General features: G+C 45.2%; 1 protein-coding gene across 3 annotated transcripts in view; it reads left to right on the top strand.

Moving 5' to 3' along the window:
- The window catches only part of dlc1 (DLC1 Rho GTPase activating protein), a 139922-nt gene that overhangs the window by 49485 nt on the left and 70260 nt on the right, over nucleotides 1-20177 (top strand). Inside the window, exon 1 of one of the 3 annotated variants that reach the window (XM_014209849.2) lies at nucleotides 8375-8560. The exons of the other annotated variants lie outside the window; for them this stretch is intronic. Coding sequence (XP_014065324.1) covers nucleotides 8437-8560 — 124 coding nt within the window. The 5' untranslated portion in view covers nucleotides 8375-8436. Of the gene's footprint in view, nucleotides 1-8374; nucleotides 8561-20177 lie in introns of those variants that run through there. 3 annotated transcript variants of the gene reach the window in all.

The following is a 20177-nucleotide window of genomic DNA, read 5'->3' as shown; positions in this document are numbered from 1 at the left end:
CCTCTTCCCTCCCCTCTTTCACCCAGGCATCCTGTTAAGCGTCTCTGTACTGTATATTACGCTGTTTAACGCTTTCGCACCTCCACCTCAGTGTTAAGATGACAGAGACCAGGGCAACTCCCAGCTTCCTCTGGTGTAGGAGGAAAATAGTTTGGTGTTTCTATGTGAACCAGCACATTCTCAGTCAGTTCTAGGTCAGTGTGGGTTTTCTTCCTCAGACGCGGAGCTGTAGTGTCTGCTTCTTCTTCTTTGGACAGGCTTTGTTGACTTGTAAAACGATAGACATCATCGGAATTTCTTGTGTCCATCCTACAGTCCCACCCACCGACAGACACACAGATACATTTTGGTCCCCTTGGGGTTGAGGGCAGGTCCCGTGGGTGTCTTTCTCCATAGTGGGATCACTGGTGTCACTCCGGACAGGAAACCACCACACACAAAAGGGACATTTACAACAGGAAGTGAGCTCCACTGAGCTCCACTCACTCACACAGTTACAAAAATACAAGCCTCCCCAGTCCCCTCTACTCATGATAGTGAAGGCCCCAGTCCCCTCTACTCATGATAGTGAAGGCTCCAGTCCCCTCTACTCATGATAGTAAAACCCCCAGTCCCCACTACTCATGATAGTAAAACACCCAGTCCCCACTACTCATGATAGTAAAGGCCCCAATCCCCAGTCCCCTCTGCAACTCATGATAGTAAAGGCCCCAGTCCCCACTACTCATGATAGTAAAGGCCCCAGTCCCCACTACTCATGATAGTAAAGGCCCCAGTCCCCACTACTCATAATAGTAAAGGCCCCAGTCCCCACTACTCATGATAGTAAAGGCCCCAGTCCCCACTACTCATAATAGTAAAGGCTCCAGTCCCCTCTACTCATGATAGCAAAGGCTCCAGTCCCCTCTACTCATGATAGTAAAGGCCCCAGTCCCCACTACTCATGATAGTAAAGGCCCCAGTCCCCACTACTCATAATAGTAAAGGCTCCAGTCCCCTCTACTCATGATAGCAAAGGCCCCAGTCCCCACTACTCATGATAGTAAAGGACCCAGTCCCCACTACTCATGATAGTAAAGGCCACAATCCCCAGTCCCCACTACTCATGATAGCAAAGGCCCCAGTCCCCACTACTCATGATAGTAAAGGCTCCAGTCCCCACTACTCATGATAGTAAAGGCTCCAGTCCCCACTACTCATAATAGTAAAGGCTCCAGTCCCCTCTACTCATGATAGCAAAGGCCCCAGTCCCCACTACTCATAATAGTAAAGGCTCCAGTCCCCACTACTCATAATAGTAAAGGCTCCAGTCCCCTCTACTCATGATAGCAAAGGCCCCAGTCCCCACTACTCATAATAGTAAAGGCTCCAGTCCCCACTACTCATGATAGTAAAGGCTCCAGTCCCCACTACTCATAATAGTAAAGGCTCCAGTCCCCACTACTCATGATAGTAAAGGCTCCAGTCCCCACTACTCATGACAGTAAAGGCTCCAGTCCCCACTACTCATAATAGTAAAGGCTCCAGTCCCCACTACTCATGATAGTAAAGGCTCCAGTCCCCACTACTCATGATAGTAAAGGCTCCAGTCCCCACTACTCATAATAGTAAAGGCTCCAGTCCCCACTACTCATAATAGCAAAGGCTCCAGTCCCCTCTACTCATGATAGTAAAAACTCCAGTCCCTACTACTCATAATAGTAAAGGCCCTAGTCCCCTCTACTCATGATAGCAAAGGCCCCAGTCCCCACTACTCATGATAGTAAAGGCCCCAGTCCCCTCTACTCATGAGAGGAAAGGCCCCAGTCCCCACTACTCATGATAGTAAAGGCCCCAGTCCCCTCTACTCATGATAGTAAAGGCCACAATCCCCAGTCCCCACTACTCATGATAGTAAAGGCCACAATCCCCAGTCCCCACTACTCATGATAGTAAAGGCCACAATCCCCAGTCCCCACTACTCATGATAGCAAAGGCCCCAGTCCCCACTACTCATAATAATAAAGGCTCCAGTCCCCTCTACTCATGATAGCAAAGGCTCCAGTCCCCTCTACTCATGATAGTAAAGGCCCCAGTCCCCACTACTCATGATAGTAAAGGCCCCAGTCCCCACTACTCATAATAGTAAAGGCTCCAGTCCCCACTACTCATAATAGTAAAGGCTCCAGTCCCCTCTACTCATGATAGCAAAGGCCCCAGTCCCCACTACTCATGATAGTAAAGGCCCCAGTCCCCACTACTCATGATAGTAAAGGCCACAATCCCCAGTCCCCACTACTCATGATAGCAAAGGCCCCAGTCCCCACTACTCATGATAGTAAAGGCTCCAGTCCCCACTACTCATGATAGTAAAGGCTCCAGTCCCCACTACTCATAATAGTAAAGGCTCCAGTCCCCTCTACTCATGATAGCAAAGGCCCCAGTCCCCACTACTCATAATAGTAAAGGCTCCAGTCCCCACTACTCATAATAGTAAAGGCTCCAGTCCCCTCTACTCATGATAGCAAAGGCCCCAGTCCCCACTACTCATAATAGTAAAGGCTCCAGTCCCCACTACTCATGATAGTAAAGGCTCCAGTCCCCACTACTCATAATAGTAAAGGCTCCAGTCCCCACTACTCATGATAGTAAAGGCTCCAGTCCCCACTACTCATGATAGTAAAGGCTCCAGTCCCCACTACTCATAATAGTAAAGGCTCCAGTCCCCACTACTCATGATAGTAAAGGCTCCAGTCCCCACTACTCATGATAGTAAAGGCTCCAGTCCCCACTACTCATAATAGTAAAGGCTCCAGTCCCTACTACTCATAATAGCAAAGGCTCCAGTCCCCTCTACTCATAATAGCAAAGGCTCCAGTCCCCACTACTCATGATAGTAAAGGCTCCAGTCCCCACTACTCATGATAGTAAAGGCTCCAGTCCCCACTACTCATAATAGTAAAGGCTCCAGTCCCCACTACTCATGATAGTAAAGGCTCCAGTCCCCACTACTCATGATAGTAAAGGCTCCAGTCCCCACTACTCATAATAGTAAAGGCTCCAGTCCCCACTACTCATAATAGCAAAGGCTCCAGTCCCCTCTACTCATGATAGTAAAAACTCCAGTCCCTACTACTCATAATAGTAAAGGCCCTAGTCCCCTCTACTCATGATAGCAAAGGCCCCAGTCCCCACTACTCATGATAGTAAAGGCCCCAGTCCCCTCTACTCATGAGAGGAAAGGCCCCAGTCCCCTCTACTCATGATAGTAAAGGCCACAATCCCCAGTCCCCACTACTCATGATAGTAAAGGCCACAATCCCCAGTCCCCACTACTCATGATAGTAAAGGCCACAATCCCCAGTCCCCACTACTCATGATAGCAAAGGCCCCAGTCCCCACTACTCATGATAGTAAAGTCCCGATTCCTCAGGCCCCTCTACTCGTGATAGTAAAGGCCCCAGTCCCCTCTACTCATGATAGTAAAGGCCCCAGTCCCCTCTACTTGTGATAGTAAAGGCCCCAGTCCCCTCTACTCATGATAGTAAAGTCCCGATTCCTCAGGCCACTCTACTCGTGATAGTAAAGGCCACAGTCCCCTCTACTCATGATAGTAAAGGCCCCAGTCCCCTCTACTCATGATAGTAAAGGCCCCAGTCCACTCTACTCATGATAGCAAAGGACCCAGTCCACTCTACTCATGATAGCAAAGGCCCCAGTCCCTTCTACTCATGATAGTAAAGTCCCCAGTCCCCTCTACTCATGATAGTAAAGGCCACAGTTCCCTCTACTCGCGATAGTAAAGGCCCCAGTCCCCTCTACTCGTGAGAGTAAAGGCCCCAGTCCCCTCTACTCATGATAGTAAAGTCCCCAGTCCCCTCTACTCATGATAGTAAAGGCCACAGTCCCCTCTACTCGCGATAGTAAAGGCCCCAGTCCCCTCTACTCGTGATAGTAAAGGCCCCGTCCCCTCTACTCATGATAGTAAAGGCCCCAGTCCCCACTACTCATGATAGTAAAGGCCCCAGTCCCCTCTACTCGTGATAGTAAAGGCCCCAGTCCCCTCTACTCGTGATAGTAAAGGCCCCGTCCCCTCTACTCATGATAGTAAAAACCCCAGTCCCCACTACTCATGATAGTAAAGTCCCGATTCCCCAGGCCCCTCTATTCGTGATAGTAAAGGCCCCAGTCCCGATTCCAAAGGCCCTCTGAGATGGATATCCTCTCCAGTACCCATAGGGCTGTTGTAGTGTTCTTAAGCCATTGGCTCCTTTCAGGAGGACATTGATGAATGGCTATTTCTCAAGACTGAGCTCTGAGAAATAAGATCAAAGCCAAGGTCAATCACTGAGGCATTTACCTTCTTCACTGAAGACTGGGTTCTGAGAAATCAGGTGAACCACGAGACGTTTACCTACTTCACTGAGGATTCCTCGGATGTCATGTCAGTATCAGATTAGTTATAGGAGCAGTCGTTAAAAATAAGTGAACTCTATGGTGTGTGTGTGTGTGTGACTGCGTGCGTGTGGAAGTCTCATGTAACTGAAAGGTGGGGGGGACCATGAAAACGGGTCAGACAGCAGGAGCAGGAGAGTACTGTATGTCTTTGATATTAGAGCAGATAGTACATCTCACACACATGCTTGAAGACACACACACACACACACACCATCCCTCCAGTCTGACATCCAGGTCACCGTCTGTGTCTCCTCCCCTTATCAGGAGAGCGAGAGAGAGAGAGAGAGAGACTCACACAAGCACAGACGCACTAACACGCACACACAAAGACAGGATGTTCTCTCGCCAACACAGATTACCTTTTATGTTAGTGATACAAGGGCATGTCAACACCAGAATGTCTACAGACTGTTTTCATTCATATGATCATATGATCTGGGACACAAGTTTCCCATCGTAAAACTGTAGCCTAATTATATTCAGAATCCAATGTCACACACACACACACAAACACACACATACACACACAAGGCTCATGTATCATTTTAATAGTCACAGAAAAGAAGAGACTTCACAATAGCAAGTTGTTTTTCAACATAGCTATAAAATGGGAGACGGTTTCAAAATAGTCTAGAAAAAGATGATGTGTACATGACATTCTAACCTAAGTATGTGTTTTCCCTTTGCAATGGAGGGAGCAACTAGGTTCGTAAAATATTATCCTTTTACAGGATGTTGATGTTTTTACATCAGTGCCCATATTCATAAAGCATGTCAGACTAGGAGCGCTGATCTAGGATCAGTTCCCCTCTGTCCAGATAATCTTATTCATTATTATCTAATACTGACCCTAGCCCAGCATTCTTACTCTAAGACGCTTTATGAATACCCACCAGGCCCAGATACTATTCCACATTTATGGTACCTTCAAGGCAAGTTGATTTAGGGATTGAATAGGCTATATTGACTGACTAAGGGGCATTGGAAAACAATAGGATGCCAGCCAGTTACTTATCAGCCCAAATTTACCTCGGAGGCCATAAAAGTAAATTAGCAGAGACGGGGCTAAATGCTATCAGCAGGGCTGTGATAACCTACTTTAGCATCCGTAACTTAGCATGATTGCCTTGAGTCTCAAGGGTGCAGGGGTCTGGAATGTCCTGAGGTAATCCCACATTGACACTGTCCTCTATCTTCTTCACACAGCAGACATCCACTAAACACACAGCCTTTAACAAGGGGCTTCACCAGAAAAACACAGACTGAGTAAGGAGAGAGGACTGGAGACATGGGGACAGAGTAAGGAGAGAGGACTGGAGACATGGGGACAGAGTAAGGAGAGAGGACTGGAGACATGGGGACAGAGTAAGGAGAGAGGACTGGAGACATGAGGACAGAGTAAGGAGAGAGGACTGGAGACATGGGGACAGAGTAAGGAGAGAGGACTGGAGACATGGGGACAGAGTAAGGAGAGAGGACTGGAGACATGGGGACAGAGTAAGGGGAGAGGACTGGAGACATGGGGACAGAGTAAGGAGAGAGGACTGGAGACATGGGGACAGAGTAAGGAGAGACGACTGGAGACATGGGGACAGAATTAGGGGAGACGACTGGAGACATGGGGACAGAGTAAGGAGAGAGGACTGGAGACATGGGGACAGAGTAAGGAGAGAGGACTGGAGACATGGGGACAGAGTAAGGAGAGAGGACTGGAGACATGGGGACAGAGTAAGGGGAGAGGACTGGAGACATGGGGACAGAGTAAGGAGAGAGGACTGGAGACATGGGGACAGAATTAGGGGAGACGACTGGAGACATGGGGACAGAGTAAGGAGAGAGGACTGGAGACATGGGGACAGAGTAAGGGGAGAGGACTGGAGACATGGGGACAGAGTAAGGAGAGAGGACTGGAGACATGGGGACAGAGTAAGGGGAGAGGACTGGAGACATGGGGACAGAGTAAGGGAAGAGTGCTGGAGACAAGGGGACAGAGTAAGGGGAGAGGACTGGAGACATGGGGACAGAGTAAGGGGAGAGGACTGGAGACATGGGGACAGAGTAAGGGGAGACGACTGGAGACATGGGGACAGAGTAAGGGGAGAGGACTGGAGACAAGGGGACAGAGTAAGGGGAGAGGACTGGAGACATGGGGACAGAGTAAGGGGAGAGGACTGGAGACAAGGGGACAGAGTAAGGGGAGAGGACTGGAGACATGGGGACAGAGTAAGGGGAGAGGACTGGAGACATGGGGACAGAGTAAGGAGAGAGGACTGGAGACATGGGGACAGAGTAAGGAGAGAGGACTGGAGACATGGGGACAGAGTAAGGGGAGAGGACTGGAGACAAGGGGACAGAGTAAGGGGAGAGGACTGGAGACATGGGGACAGAGTAAGGGGAGAGGACTGGAGACAAGGGGACAGAGTAAGGGGAGAGGACTGGAGACATGGGGACAGAGTAAGGGGAGAGGACTGGAGACAAGGGGACAGAGTAAGGAGAGAGGACTGGAGACATGGGGACAGAGTAAGGGGAGAGGACTGGAGACATGGGGACAGAGTAAGGAGAGAGGACTGGAGACAAGCGGACAGAGTAAGGGGAGAGGACTGGAGACATGGGGACAGAGTAAGGGGAGAGGACTGGAGACATGGGGACAGAGTAAGGGGAGAGGACTGGAGACAAGCGGACAGAGTAAGGGGAGAGGACTGGAGACATGGGGACAGAGTAAGGGGAGACGACTGGAGACATGGGAACAGAGTAGATTGTCAACCCACAATCATATTTTCTTCTTGGAAATCTCCACTATTACTTCTTGTCTCACCTCCTAATGTGGGCTCAAGCTCTCCTGCTGCTCCTCCATTCCTTCTCCGGGTCCTGATTATTCGTCCTTTTTTCTCTGGATCCTGCACTTCTTTCATGCATATCCTGCTGCACCTCCCGCGAGATGAGCTGCCACGGCTCTTTGCTTGAGACCAAGGCCAGATGAAGTCACCCTGCAAACTGGCTGGCAACAGATCATGTTATGTTCTACAGTATATCTATCTCTGGTGATCTCTCTCTCTGTTTCTACTCACAGAAGAGATAGAAGGAGTCAGAGAGAGAAAGAAACAGAGAGAGAGAGAGCATGTGTGTGTGTGTCTCAGAAAGAGAGAGTAAGTGCTCTCCGATAAAAGCCTAGGCTGAATATTTGAGTGGGTCAAACAGAGTAAGTCATGACAAGCATAGGCTCTCCCTCTCTCTCTCTCTCTCTCTCTCTCTCTCTCTCTCTCTCTCTCTCTCTCTCTCGAATTGAGAGAAAGAGAGAGCAAGGATATGCCTAAGCTTGTCATGAGTTACTCTGTTTGACCGACTCAAATATTCAGCCTGGGCTTTTATCAGAGAGCACTTACTCTCTCTTTCTGACACACACACACACACACACACACACACACACACACACACACACACACACACACACACACACACACACACACACACACACACACACACACACACACACACACACACACACACACTGGTGCACTTGCAGGCTGCATCGAATATGAGAATGATGCAGCAGCGGCTCACCGTGTCCCTGGACCAGTGCACTGATGCTTGGCACAGCACCGAGGAGGCTGCAGGACTAAACAGAACACAACTGAATGTAGAAACCAGAACCCTAGAACCACTAGAACCAGACAATGTTCTAAGAGGTTCTAGAACTCCAGGAAGCTAGAACCAGTCAGGACACAGGGGACACAAAGGCAGAACGGAACCGGACAGAATCGGGTCCAGGAATGGGAGACCAAACCCAGGACTGGACAAGAGGCTAAACTAATCCAACCCAGATCAGATCAGACTATTAGAGTGTAGCCCAGGACAGCACAGCAAGACAGAACCAAACTGAGTCAAACGGGACCATTGGGACCTGCTCTATCTTTATGACAGGACTCTACAGGGATATAGTACCTATCCCGGTCCAGCCTAGTCTAATCTAACCCAGGTCTGGGTGGATCTAGTACCAGTATGGCTCTGCATCGCTCTCTGAGGCTACTGCTGCTGCAGAAGTCGTTCACTGACCACATCAGGTATTCTACCTTTAGAGCTCTGGACTTACTCAGCAAGACAGCAAGAGACAGGAGACTGGCAGGTGAGTGTATGTGTGTGCGCCTTCGTGTGTGTGCTGTTTTAGCCTTCCTGGCGTATGAGAGAAAAACTGCTGTGTCATCCCAGATTTGTGTCAGAGAGAGAGAGTGAGAGAGAGAGAGAGAGAGAGAGAGAGAGAGAGAGAACTGAACCATACTGTAGTTGAACTAGCTTATTAGAATACCTCTTATATATAAAAGTATATACACTTTTTTTGTTGGTATCGACATGGTACTAAGTTATGTTAGGTTATGGTACTTGTTATGGTACTAGGTTATGGTAAAAGGTTATGGTACTAGGTTATGGTACTTGGTTAGGGTACTAGGTTAGGGTAATAGGTTAGGGTACCACAGTAGGTTATGGTACTAGGTTAGGGTACTAGGTTAGGGTACTACAGTAGGTTAGGGTACTAGGTTAGTGTACTAGGTTAGGGTACTACAGTAGGTTAGGGTACTAGGTTAGTGTACTAGGTTAGGTACTAGGATAGGGTACTAGGTTAGGGTACTAGAGTAGGTTAGGGTACTAGGTTAGTGTACTAGGTTAGGGTACTAGGATAGGGTACTAGGTTAGGGTACTACAGTAGGTGTGTGTGTGCGTGTGTGTTCCTGTGTGTGTGCTTGTGAGTGCGTGTGCGTGCATGTGTTCCTGTGTGTGTGCTTGTGTGTGTGCTTGTGTGTGCGTGTGTCCCATGTGTTCCCACTGCAACGCACCACCAACACCATCTGGTTTCATAAACCTGCATGACTTCACTAATTGAAACAACATCTGTATTAAGTCATATTTACAGCCTAGTATCACCTTCTAAATCTTCACAGGTGAAGCTCAGGTGAAGCTCATTACAAATGGCAGGGGCACCACTTTTCTCACTGCAAACCATAAGTTCCACAACCCTGGGTCAATGTCTTTTGCCCTGACCCTTGACCCCTGACCCCTGAGCCCTGAAACTCAGCACGCCAGGTGATAGGTGGTTCCTGTGGGACAATACCAGAATATGTTTACTGTCAGGTCTCATAAAGGACCGCCAGATGAAAGAAAATAGTTGAAAAGGAAGGTAGATCACAAGTCAAGTCGGTGTTAATCACAGCTTTCCTACACCACATTTATTTTCTCTCTTCTAATAAAACATGGTAATGAATGGGAAATTCCTCCATAGTTTAGTGGGCAGGGGACAGGAGTATACTAGCCACATGGTAGTGTCAATGTGAATCCACATTGTAGAGTCACTGTGAATAGAGGGTATGTGTAACCACATGGTAGTCTCACTGTGAATAGGGCATATGTGTAACCACATGGTAGAGACACTGTGAATAGGGGGTATGTTTAACCACATGGTAGAGTCACTGTGAATAGAGGGTATGTGTAACCACATGGTAGTGTCACTGTGAATAGGGGATATGTGTAACCACATGGTAGAGTCACTGTGAACCACATGGTAGAGTCACTGTGAATAGGGGATATGTGTAACCACATGGTAGAGTCACTGTGAATAGGGGGTATGTGTAACCACATGGTAGAGTCACTGTGAACCACATGGTAGAGTCACTGTGAATAGGGGATATGTGTAACCACATGGTAGAGTCACTGTGAACCACATGGTAGAGTCACTGTGAATAGGGGGTATGTGTAACCACATGGTAGAATCACTGTGAATCCACATGGAAGTGTCACTGTGAATGGAGGGTATGTGTAACCACATGGTAGTGTCACTGTGAATAGTGGGTATGTGTAACCACATGGTAGAGTCACTGTGAATAGGGGATATGTGTAACCACATGGTAGTGTCACTGTGAATAGGGGATATGTGTAACCACATGGTAGAGTCACTGTGAACCACATGGTAGAGTCACTGTGAATAGGGGATATGTGTAACCACATGGTAGTTTCACTGTGAATAGGGAATATATGTAACCACATGGTAGTGTCACTGTGAATCCACATAGTAGTGTCACTGTGAATAGGGGATATGTGTAACCACATGGTAGAGTCACTGTGAATAGGGGGTTCTCTCCCTTCTAATAAAACATGGTAATGAATGGAAAATTCCTCCATAGTTTAGTGGGCAGGGGACAGGAGTGTACTAGCTATGTGTGTGTTGAGTACAAACATGCTCTATAGGGCTTTACACACTATGGAGCTGAGCTAACACAGTTGTACTGCGCTGTTCCAGCTATCCATCCACCATAGCTGCTGGAACTGTGTTGCAAAGGAAATAGACATCCGGGCCAATACAGTAAGACTCAGGTCCACATTGTAGAGTCACTGAGAATAGGGGTATGTGTAACCACATGGTAGTCTCACTGTGAATAGGGGGTATGTGTAACCACATGGTATTGTCACTGTGAATAGGGGGTATGTGTAACCACATGGTAGAGTCACTGTGAATAGAGGGTATGTGTAACCACATGGTAGAGTCACTGTGAATAGGGGATATGTGTAACCACATGGTATTGTCACTGTGAATAGGGGGTATGTGTAACCACATGGTAGAGTCACTGTGAATAGGGCATATGTGTAACCACATGGTATTGTCACTGTGAATAGGGGGTATGTGTAACCACATGGGAGAGTCACTGTGAATAGGGCATATGTGTAACCACATGGTATTGTCACTGTGAATAGTGGGTATGTGTAACCACATGGTAGAGTCACTGTGAATAGGGCATATGTGTAACCACATGGTATTGTCACTGTGAATAGGGGGTATGTGTAACCACATGGCAGAGTCACTGTGAACAGGGGGTATGTGTAACCACATGGTAGAGTCACTATGAATAGGGGATTGTGTAACCACATGGCAGTGTCACTGTGAATAGGGGATATGTGTAACCACATGGTAGTGTCACTGTGAATAGGGGATATGTGCAACCACATGGTAGTGTCACTATGAATAGGGTATTGTGTAACCACATGGCAGTGTCACTGTGAATAGGGGATATGTGTAACCACATGGTAGTGTCACTGTGAATAGGGGATATGTGTAACCACATGGTAGAGTCACTGTGAATAGGGGGTATGTGTAACCACATGGTAGAGTCACTGTAACCACATGGTAGAGTCACTGTGAATAGAGGGTATGTGTAACCACATGGTAGTCTCACTGTGAATAGGGGATATGTGTAACCACGTGGTAGTGTCACTGTGAATAGAGGGTATGTGTAACCACATGGTAGTGTCACTGTGAATAGGGGGTATGTGTAACCACATGGTAGTGTCAATGTGAATCCACATGTTAGAGTCACTGTGAATAGAGGGTATGTGTAACCACATGGTTGTCTCACTGTGAATAGGGGGTATGTGTAACCACGTGGTAGTGTCACTGTGAATAGAGGGTATGTGTAACCACATGGTTGTCTCACTGTGAATAGGGGATATGTGTAACCACATGGTAGAGTCACTGTGAATAGAGGGTATGTGTAACCACATGGTAGAGTCACTGTGAATAGGGGGTAGGTATAACCACATGGTAGAGTCACTGTGAATAGGGGATATGTGTAACCTCATGGTAGAGTCACTGTGAATAGAGGGTATGTGTAACCACATGGTAGAGTCACTGTGAATAGGGGGTAGGTATAACCACATGGTAGAGTCACTGTGAATAGGGGGTAGGTATAACCACATGGTAGAGTCACTGTGAATAGGGGGTAGGTATAACCACATGGTAGAGTCACTGTGAATAGGGGGTAGGTATAACCACATGGTAGAGTCACTGTGAATAGGGGGTAGGTATAACCACATGGTAGAGTCACTGTGAATAGGGGGTATGTGTAACCTCATGGTAGAGGGTCTTCTTCGGTCCTTACAGGGAGCTGTCATACCGTCTATGTTATAATAATAATAACAAGTGATTGGGCACTTGGGGTGGTATGTAATAATTAGTTGGGCACTTGGGGTGGTGTATAATAATTTGTGTGTCACTTCGGGTGGATTATAATAATACGTTTGGGACTTAGTGTGGTATGTAATTATTCGTTTTTCACTTGGGGTGGTATGTAATAATTAGCTGGGCACTTGGGGTGGTGTATAATAATTTGTGTGTCACTTCGGGTGGATTATAATAATACGTTTGGGACTTAGTGTGGTATGTAATTATTTGTTTTTCACTTGGGGTGGTATATAATAATTAGTTGGGCACTTGGGGTGGTATTTAATAATTTGTTTGGCACTTGGGATTTTATGTAATAATTAGTTTGGCACTTGGGGTGATATATAATAATTAGTTTGGCACTTGGGGTGATATATAATAATTAGTTTGGCACTTGGGATTTTATGTAATAATTTGTTTGGTACTTGGGGTTTTATGTAATAATTAGTTTGGGACTTGGTGTAATATATAATAATTAGTTTGGCACTTGGGATTTTATGTAATAATTTGTTTGGTACTTGGGGTTTTATGTAATAATTAGTTTGGCACTTGGGGTGATATATAATAATTAGTTTGGCACTTGGGATTTTATGTAATAATTTGTTTGGTACTTGGGGTTTTATGTAATAATTAGTTTGGGACTTGGTGTGATATATAATAATTAGTTTGGCACTTGGTGTAAGGGTTGCGGAACTGGTGGCAGTGAAGTCAGACTCAGGAGAGCAGAAATGGGTAATAGCCTGAGCAATTCAATACAAAACCCACGGCAATACAAAAAGAACCTACATGGGTTCAAAATTCGACGTGCACCAGTAACATAGAGTACAAGCTCTTACAAACAAACAATTCCGGACAAGGACATGGGGGGAACAGAGGGTTAAATACTCAACATGTAATTGATGGAATTGACACCAGGTGTGAGGGAAGACAAGACAAAACCATTGGAAAATGAAAGGTGGATCGGCGATAGCTAGAAGGCCGGTGACGTCGCCCGCCGAACGCCGCTTGAACCAGGAGAGGGACTGACTTCGGCGGAAGACGTGACACTTGGGGTGGTATATAATAATTCGTTTGGGACTTGGGGTGGTGTATAATAATTCGTTGGGCACTTGGGGTGGTATATAATAATTTGTTTGGCACTTGGGGTGGTATATAATAATTTGTTTGTGTCACGCCCTGACCTGAGAGAGCCTTTTCTATGTCTCTATTTAGGTTGGTCAGGGTGTGATTTGGGTGGGCATTCTATGTCCTTTTTTCTATTCTTTGTATTTCTTTGTTTTGGCCTGGGATGGCTCTCAATCAGGGACAGCTGTACATCGTTGTCGCTGATTGGGAGTCATACTTAGGCAGCCTGTTTTCCTTTGGGGTTTGTGGGTACTTAATCTCTGTTTAGTGTGTTAGGATACCTGACAGGACTGTTTGGCTGTCGTTTGTTTTTTCTTTGTGAAGTGCCTTTTTTGTCATCCAAAATAAAAGATGAACAAATTCCACGCTGCACCTTGGTCTACTTCTTCAGACAGCCGTTACAGTTTGGCACTTGGGGTTTTATGTAATAATTAGTTTGGCACTTGGGGTGATATATTATAATTAGTTTGGGACTTGGGGTGGTATGTAATAATTTGTTTGGCACTTGGGGTTTTATGTAATAATTAGTTTGGCACTTGGGGTGATATATAATAATTTGTTTGGGACTTAGGGTGGTCTATAATAACTAGTTTGGTACTTGGGGTGGTATATAATAATTAGTTTGGCACTTGGCGTGATATATAATAATTTGTTTGGGACTTAGGGTGGTATATAATAATTAGTTTGGCACTTGGGGTGGTGCAAATTCATCACTCTTCTTCATTTCTTCTGCTAGACTAAATAGACGTTCACCTCGTTGTCACAAGGTAACGTCATGACCAGCTTTCTCACATTCTATCTGTAGCCTAGCAGTTAATGGCATCGGGTCGCTGATTCAATGTTCTCTTGGCATTGGGCATCGGGTCGCTGATTCAATGTTCCCTTGAGCAAGGCACTTAACCCTAATTGCGCCTGTAAGTCGCTCTGGATACGAGCATCTGCTAAATAAAAAAGTACAGTATGTAAATGTATAGAATGTTCTGAGAAACGGAGCCCTGGAGATTAGAGCTGTCACGATAAACCGAAAATGATCATCACTTACTGCAGGAATTTTGCTGATATCATTAACTACAATAAGAAGCCTATATTCAAATAATTTGTTTGAAATGAAATACGTTTGCTAATATGGGTGATTGTTAATGGGACAATTGATGGTGACTACAACCATCAAACTACGGAGAGTAGTAGTAGTAGTTTAAAGGATTTCTTTCGTTCTTTTTCCTGTGCTGCACATTAATGTTATAAACGTATCGTTCTATTTTTCCTCATGGCATCAATTCAGGCAATTTATCGAGATATGGATTTTTATCCAAATCACCCAACTCTACTGGAGATGACACAGTGTGTGTGTGTGTGTGTGTGTGTGTGTGTGTGTGTGTGTGTGTGTGTGTCAACGACTCACTCTAGACAATTGTCTACTGTAGTGTATACCCTCACCAGCTCAACACTGGAACTCAATATCCCCTTAATTGTCCCCACCCTTGACCCGAATGTAATCATACAGCATGTTTCAACAGGTAACACCATATGTTCACTGCTTGAGGGGAATTGACGTCCAGTGACACATTGAGTTTATCTCATTGACAGACAGCAGCGGTTTTTTCCCTCTGTAGTTCATCCTGGCCATGGGAATCAGTGTTCAGTGTTCTGGTAGTGCTACACTTCGTCAGGCCATTGTGCTAATGAACCAAGAACCCCCACTTAGACAGGACTGACTCCTTAGGCTATGGAGATATGAATGAAGGACAATAGCAGAATCTACAAGGGTCTCAGAGTATGAGTGCTGATCAAGGATCAGGTCCCTCCATCTTATTTATTATGATTTAAAAGGCAAAACTGATCGTAGATCAGCACTCCTGTTCTTAGACGCATTATGAATACGTACCCTGATGTAACTATGACTCCTTAGGCCAGGGGTGTCAAACTCATTCCACAGAGGTCCTAGTGTCTGCGGGTTTTTGATTTTTTCCTTTCAGTTAAGACCTAGACAACCAGGTGAGGGGAGTTCCTTAGTAATCCGTGACCTTAATTCATCAATCAAGTAAAATGGAGGAGCGAAAACCTGATAAAACTTGGCCCTCCTTGGAAGGAGTTTGACACGTGCCTCAGGCTATGGAGGCATGAATGAAGGATGACAGCAGAACCTCTGCAAGGGTCACTACTCTGGTTAGTCCAGGGCCTTATTCATAGTCTCAGAGTAGGAGTGCTTTATTATGATTTAAAAGGCAAAACTGGTCCTAGATCAGCACTGCTACCCTTAGGCGCATTTATGAATACGGACCCTGATGTAAGTATTGGGGTTGAAGCAGGGTCCTGTCACATGCTAAACCAACGTCTCAACCATTAGACCAAGAGGAAATATTTGTGGTCGACATTGAAGCTTTAAGTCTCAGACGATGGCTACCTCATGACGAGAGCGTGATTCCAAAACCCCTCCTCTATGCTGACTACCGTCTTCTCCTGGTGGTCATCCATCCTTCAGCCTCACTATGATAGGACATTACTGTATTTAAATAAATAGTTCTCGTTCACTACTTCTCTCATGATGACCATGTTTACCATTTCGTTTAAGTATCAACGATCACCCAGTTTTCACTTAGTCGTTAAATTAAGGTGAAAATCACATGGGGAAATGAACGTGACCTGCATTCGTGGAGCGTTGGGGTCACATGACGGTGGTTCTTGCCCCAGAGAGGCCTCAGAGGCTGGATGAGGTTAGAATGACAGGCATGTCCTCAGTTCCTTTTGAACTGAGATAGAGAGCAGGGAGCATGGGGTCAAAGGGCGATAGGAAGCAGGCCAGGGCACATGGATAAGTGGATGTGTGTGTGTAGCGGGAGGGGGGGGGGTCAATGTAAATATCACAATCTGTTGAATAAAGCACTATTTGGAGCAATCTTTCAAGTCATCTCTACTTTTAAGTATCCCTGTGAGCAAATTGACTCTTGTGGACCCAGTAACGTCATGGCTGACGGCAGACTCTGCTCTCTATGGCTGAATGTGTTGAACAGAATGCTAGCCTGCTGATGTTGTTGTGTTGTGTTGAACAGAATGCTAACCAGCTGATGTTGTTGTGTTGAACAGAATGCTAGCCAGCTGATGTTGCTGTATTGTGTTGAACAGAACACTAACCAGATGATGTTGTTGTGTTGTGTGGAACAGAACGCTAACCAGATGATGTTGTTGTGTTGTGTGGAACAGAATGCTAGCCAGATGATGTTGTTGTGTTGTGTGGAACAGAACGCTAACCAGATGATGTTGTTGTGTTGTGTGGAACAGAACGCTAACCAGATGATGTTGTTGTGTTGTGTGGAACAGAATGCTAGCCAGATGATGTTGTTGTGTTGAACAGAATGCTAACCAGATGATGTTGTTGTGTTGTGTGGTGTTGTGTTGAACAGAATGCTAACCAGCTGATGTTGTGTTGTGTGGAACAGAACGCTAACCAGCTGATGTTGTTGTGTTGTGTGTAACAGAATGCTAACCAGCTGATGTTGTTGTGTTGTGTTGAACAGAATGCTAACCAGCTAATGTTGTTGTGTTGTGTTGAACAGAATGCTAACCAGCTGATGTTGTTGTGTTGTGTGGAACAGAACGCTAACCAGCTGATGTTGTTGTGTTGTGTGGAACAGAACACTAACCAGCTGATGTTGTTGTGTTGTGTGGAACAGAACACTAACCAGCTGATGTTGTTGTGTTGTGTTGAACAGAAAGCTAACCAGCTGATGTTGTTGTGTTGTGTTGTGTTGAACAGAATGCTAACCAGCTGATGTTGTTGTGTTGTGTGGAACAGAATGCTAACCAGCTGATGTTGTTGTGTTGAACAGAATGCTAACCAGCTGATGTCGTTGTGTTGTGTGGAACAGAACACTAACAAGCTGATGTTGTTGTGTTGTGTTGTGTGGAACAGAACACTAACCAGCTGATGTTGTTGTGTTGTGTTGAACAGAATGCTAACCAGCTGATGTTGTTGTGTTGTGTGGAACAGAATGCTAACCAGCTGATGTTGTTGTGTTGTGTTGAACAGAATGCTAACCAGCTGATGTTGTTGTGTTGTGTGGAACAGAACGCTAACCAGCTGATGTTGTTGTGTTGTGTGGAACAGAACGCTAACCAGCTGATGTTGTGTTGTGTGGAACAGAACGCTAACCAGCTGATGTTGTTGTGTTGTGTGGAACAGAACGCTAACCAGCTGATGTTGTGTTGTGTGGAACAGAACGCTAACCAGCTGATGGTGTTATACAACCATTGGGGCTTTGACAATTATTCACATCATCACTAATCAAGACTTTTATAAAAGTCATGTGAAACCATTGCAAAGGGGCCATGTAATGGGTGTATGTAATGTAATCGGCCAAGGAAAGCATGTAATAGGACATGTAATGGCTATATGTAATGTAATCGGCCATGGACAGCATGTAATAGGACATGTAATAGGACATGTAATGGGACATGTAATAGGATATGTAATAGGACATGTAATAGGACATGTAATGGACTGAGGACGTTCATGTAGCTTCTTACAGGCTCAGAATGTTTCAGTGGAGAACTCTCTTAGTCGATTCAGCTCTTACTGGCTGTAGTTCATATAGATGAAGGTGTGTGTGTGTGTGTGTGTGTGTGTGTGTGTGTGTGTGTGTGTGTGTGTGTGTGTGTGTGTGTGTGTGTGTGTGTGTGTGTGTGTGTGTGTGTGTGTGTGTGTGTGTGTGTGTGCCTGCCTTTGTATTGCTCTGAAAGGGAGAAACTGAGGGAGGTACTTACTTATGTTCTGGTTCACGTTGTTCTGTGCTGACTGGTCGACCCACACAGATGCCCTGGGCCTATTGTGGCCCTGCCAGAACCCTACAGTGGCCCAGCAGGGACATTTCACGCCTCAGGGCCGACAAAGGAAAAAGTCAAAGGGGCGTCACATTGTGACATCACAACATGGAGCTCTTAAAATAACACAACAGCAGGGACCTGTGTTCCAAATTAGCTTCTAGAACTGTGTTCGCTCACCGTCTTACGTGTTGTTTTTGGTTACTTAAAATATGCTGAAAATGTATATATTTATTTATTTATTTTTATGTCTTAAGATTTATATTATATGAAAGTAATTTAAAATAATTCAGTTGAGAAGTCCTTTTGGATGCAGTTTGTTATACACAACCAGATAGTTCCTCCTACTCAGGCAACATTTAACATTCCCAAGGACACTTCAGAAGAAAAAGACAAGCAGCTCTAATAGGTCCGATCGTTTACCCACCAACGTTTCAACATCAAGCTGTCTTCATCATGGTTTCTATCCCAAGGACATCCATGAGTTCTTTCCTGCTGCAGTCCATTCAACATGTAACCTTCAAAACATTCATCTCCCTCCACCACAGCTCTACCACTAATGACGCCTCTCCTTGTGTCGATCCGTTAGCCATTATCTCCTTTCTTTTAGTTGGTTTGTGGTCGCTGTTCGGTTGTGGTCGTTGTTTGGTTGTGGTTGAGAAGCTAATTGCTGTGGTTGTTAGTCTTTGTCCCCTATTGGGGTTTCAACATGTTTCGACCCTTGTTATATCTCATGTTCCCAGTCCCATAGAACATCTCCCAGAACCTGCTGCAAAGTAGTGCACTATATAGGGAATAGGGTGCTATTTGGGAAGCAGACAATATTTAACTCTCTACTGTCTTCATCTGGAAGTGTTTTAGCCCACAATGCACTAGCCTAAATGGAACAATGCTTGGCAAACCTATCCCCATTGTAAATGTTGTTTTATTTTGGAAGGAAGGTTCTACTTGGTCCTCCATATCTCAGTTGGTAGAGTGTGGTTCTTGCAATGTCAGGATAGTTGGTTCGATTTACGGGACCAACCATACGTAAAATATATGCAAGCATGAATCTAAGTCGCTTTGGATTAAAGCATCTGCTAAATGACATTCATCACGTGGTTGTTTACAGTCTTTCAACTCAAATTAACTACTGAAACGTTTTTCTGTGATTTGTGAGCAACTGAGTGTGTTTTTCAGTGTCATGATCAGACCTAGAGACTATAGCTTCTTCTTCTGGGATTTTCTCTTGCATGCTATATACTATGTACAAACCAACATGTTACAGTACCAGAATAATGATACTGTATATACTATGTACAAACCAACATGCTACAGTACCAGAATAATGATACTGTTTATACTATGTACAAACCAACATTCTACAGTACCAGAATAATGATACTGTATATACTATGTACAAACCAACATGCTACAGTACCAGAATAATGATACTGTATATACTATGTACAAACCAACATGCTACAGTACCAGAATAATGATACTGTATATACTATGTACAAACCAACATGCTACAGTACCAGAATAATGATACTGTATATACTATGTACAAACCAACATGCTACAGTAAAAGAATAATGATACTGTATATGCTATGTACAAACCAACATGCTACAGTACCAGAATAATGATACTGTATATACTATGTACAAACCAACATGCTACAGTACCAGAATAATGATACTGTATATACTATGTACAAGCCAACATGCTACAGTACCAGAATAATGATACTGTATATACTATGTACAAACCAACATGCTACAGTACCAGAATTTTTGGGGTGGAAACCTGTTGCCTGGAACCATTCAAGTAA

This window comes from Salmo salar, chromosome ssa08 (genome assembly GCF_905237065.1).
Source record: "Salmo salar chromosome ssa08, Ssal_v3.1, whole genome shotgun sequence".
NCBI classification, from domain to species: Eukaryota; Metazoa; Chordata; class Actinopteri; order Salmoniformes; family Salmonidae; genus Salmo; species Salmo salar.
The sequence above is the reverse complement of the archived record's forward strand: the minus strand, read 5'-3'. Positions and strand labels throughout refer to the sequence as shown.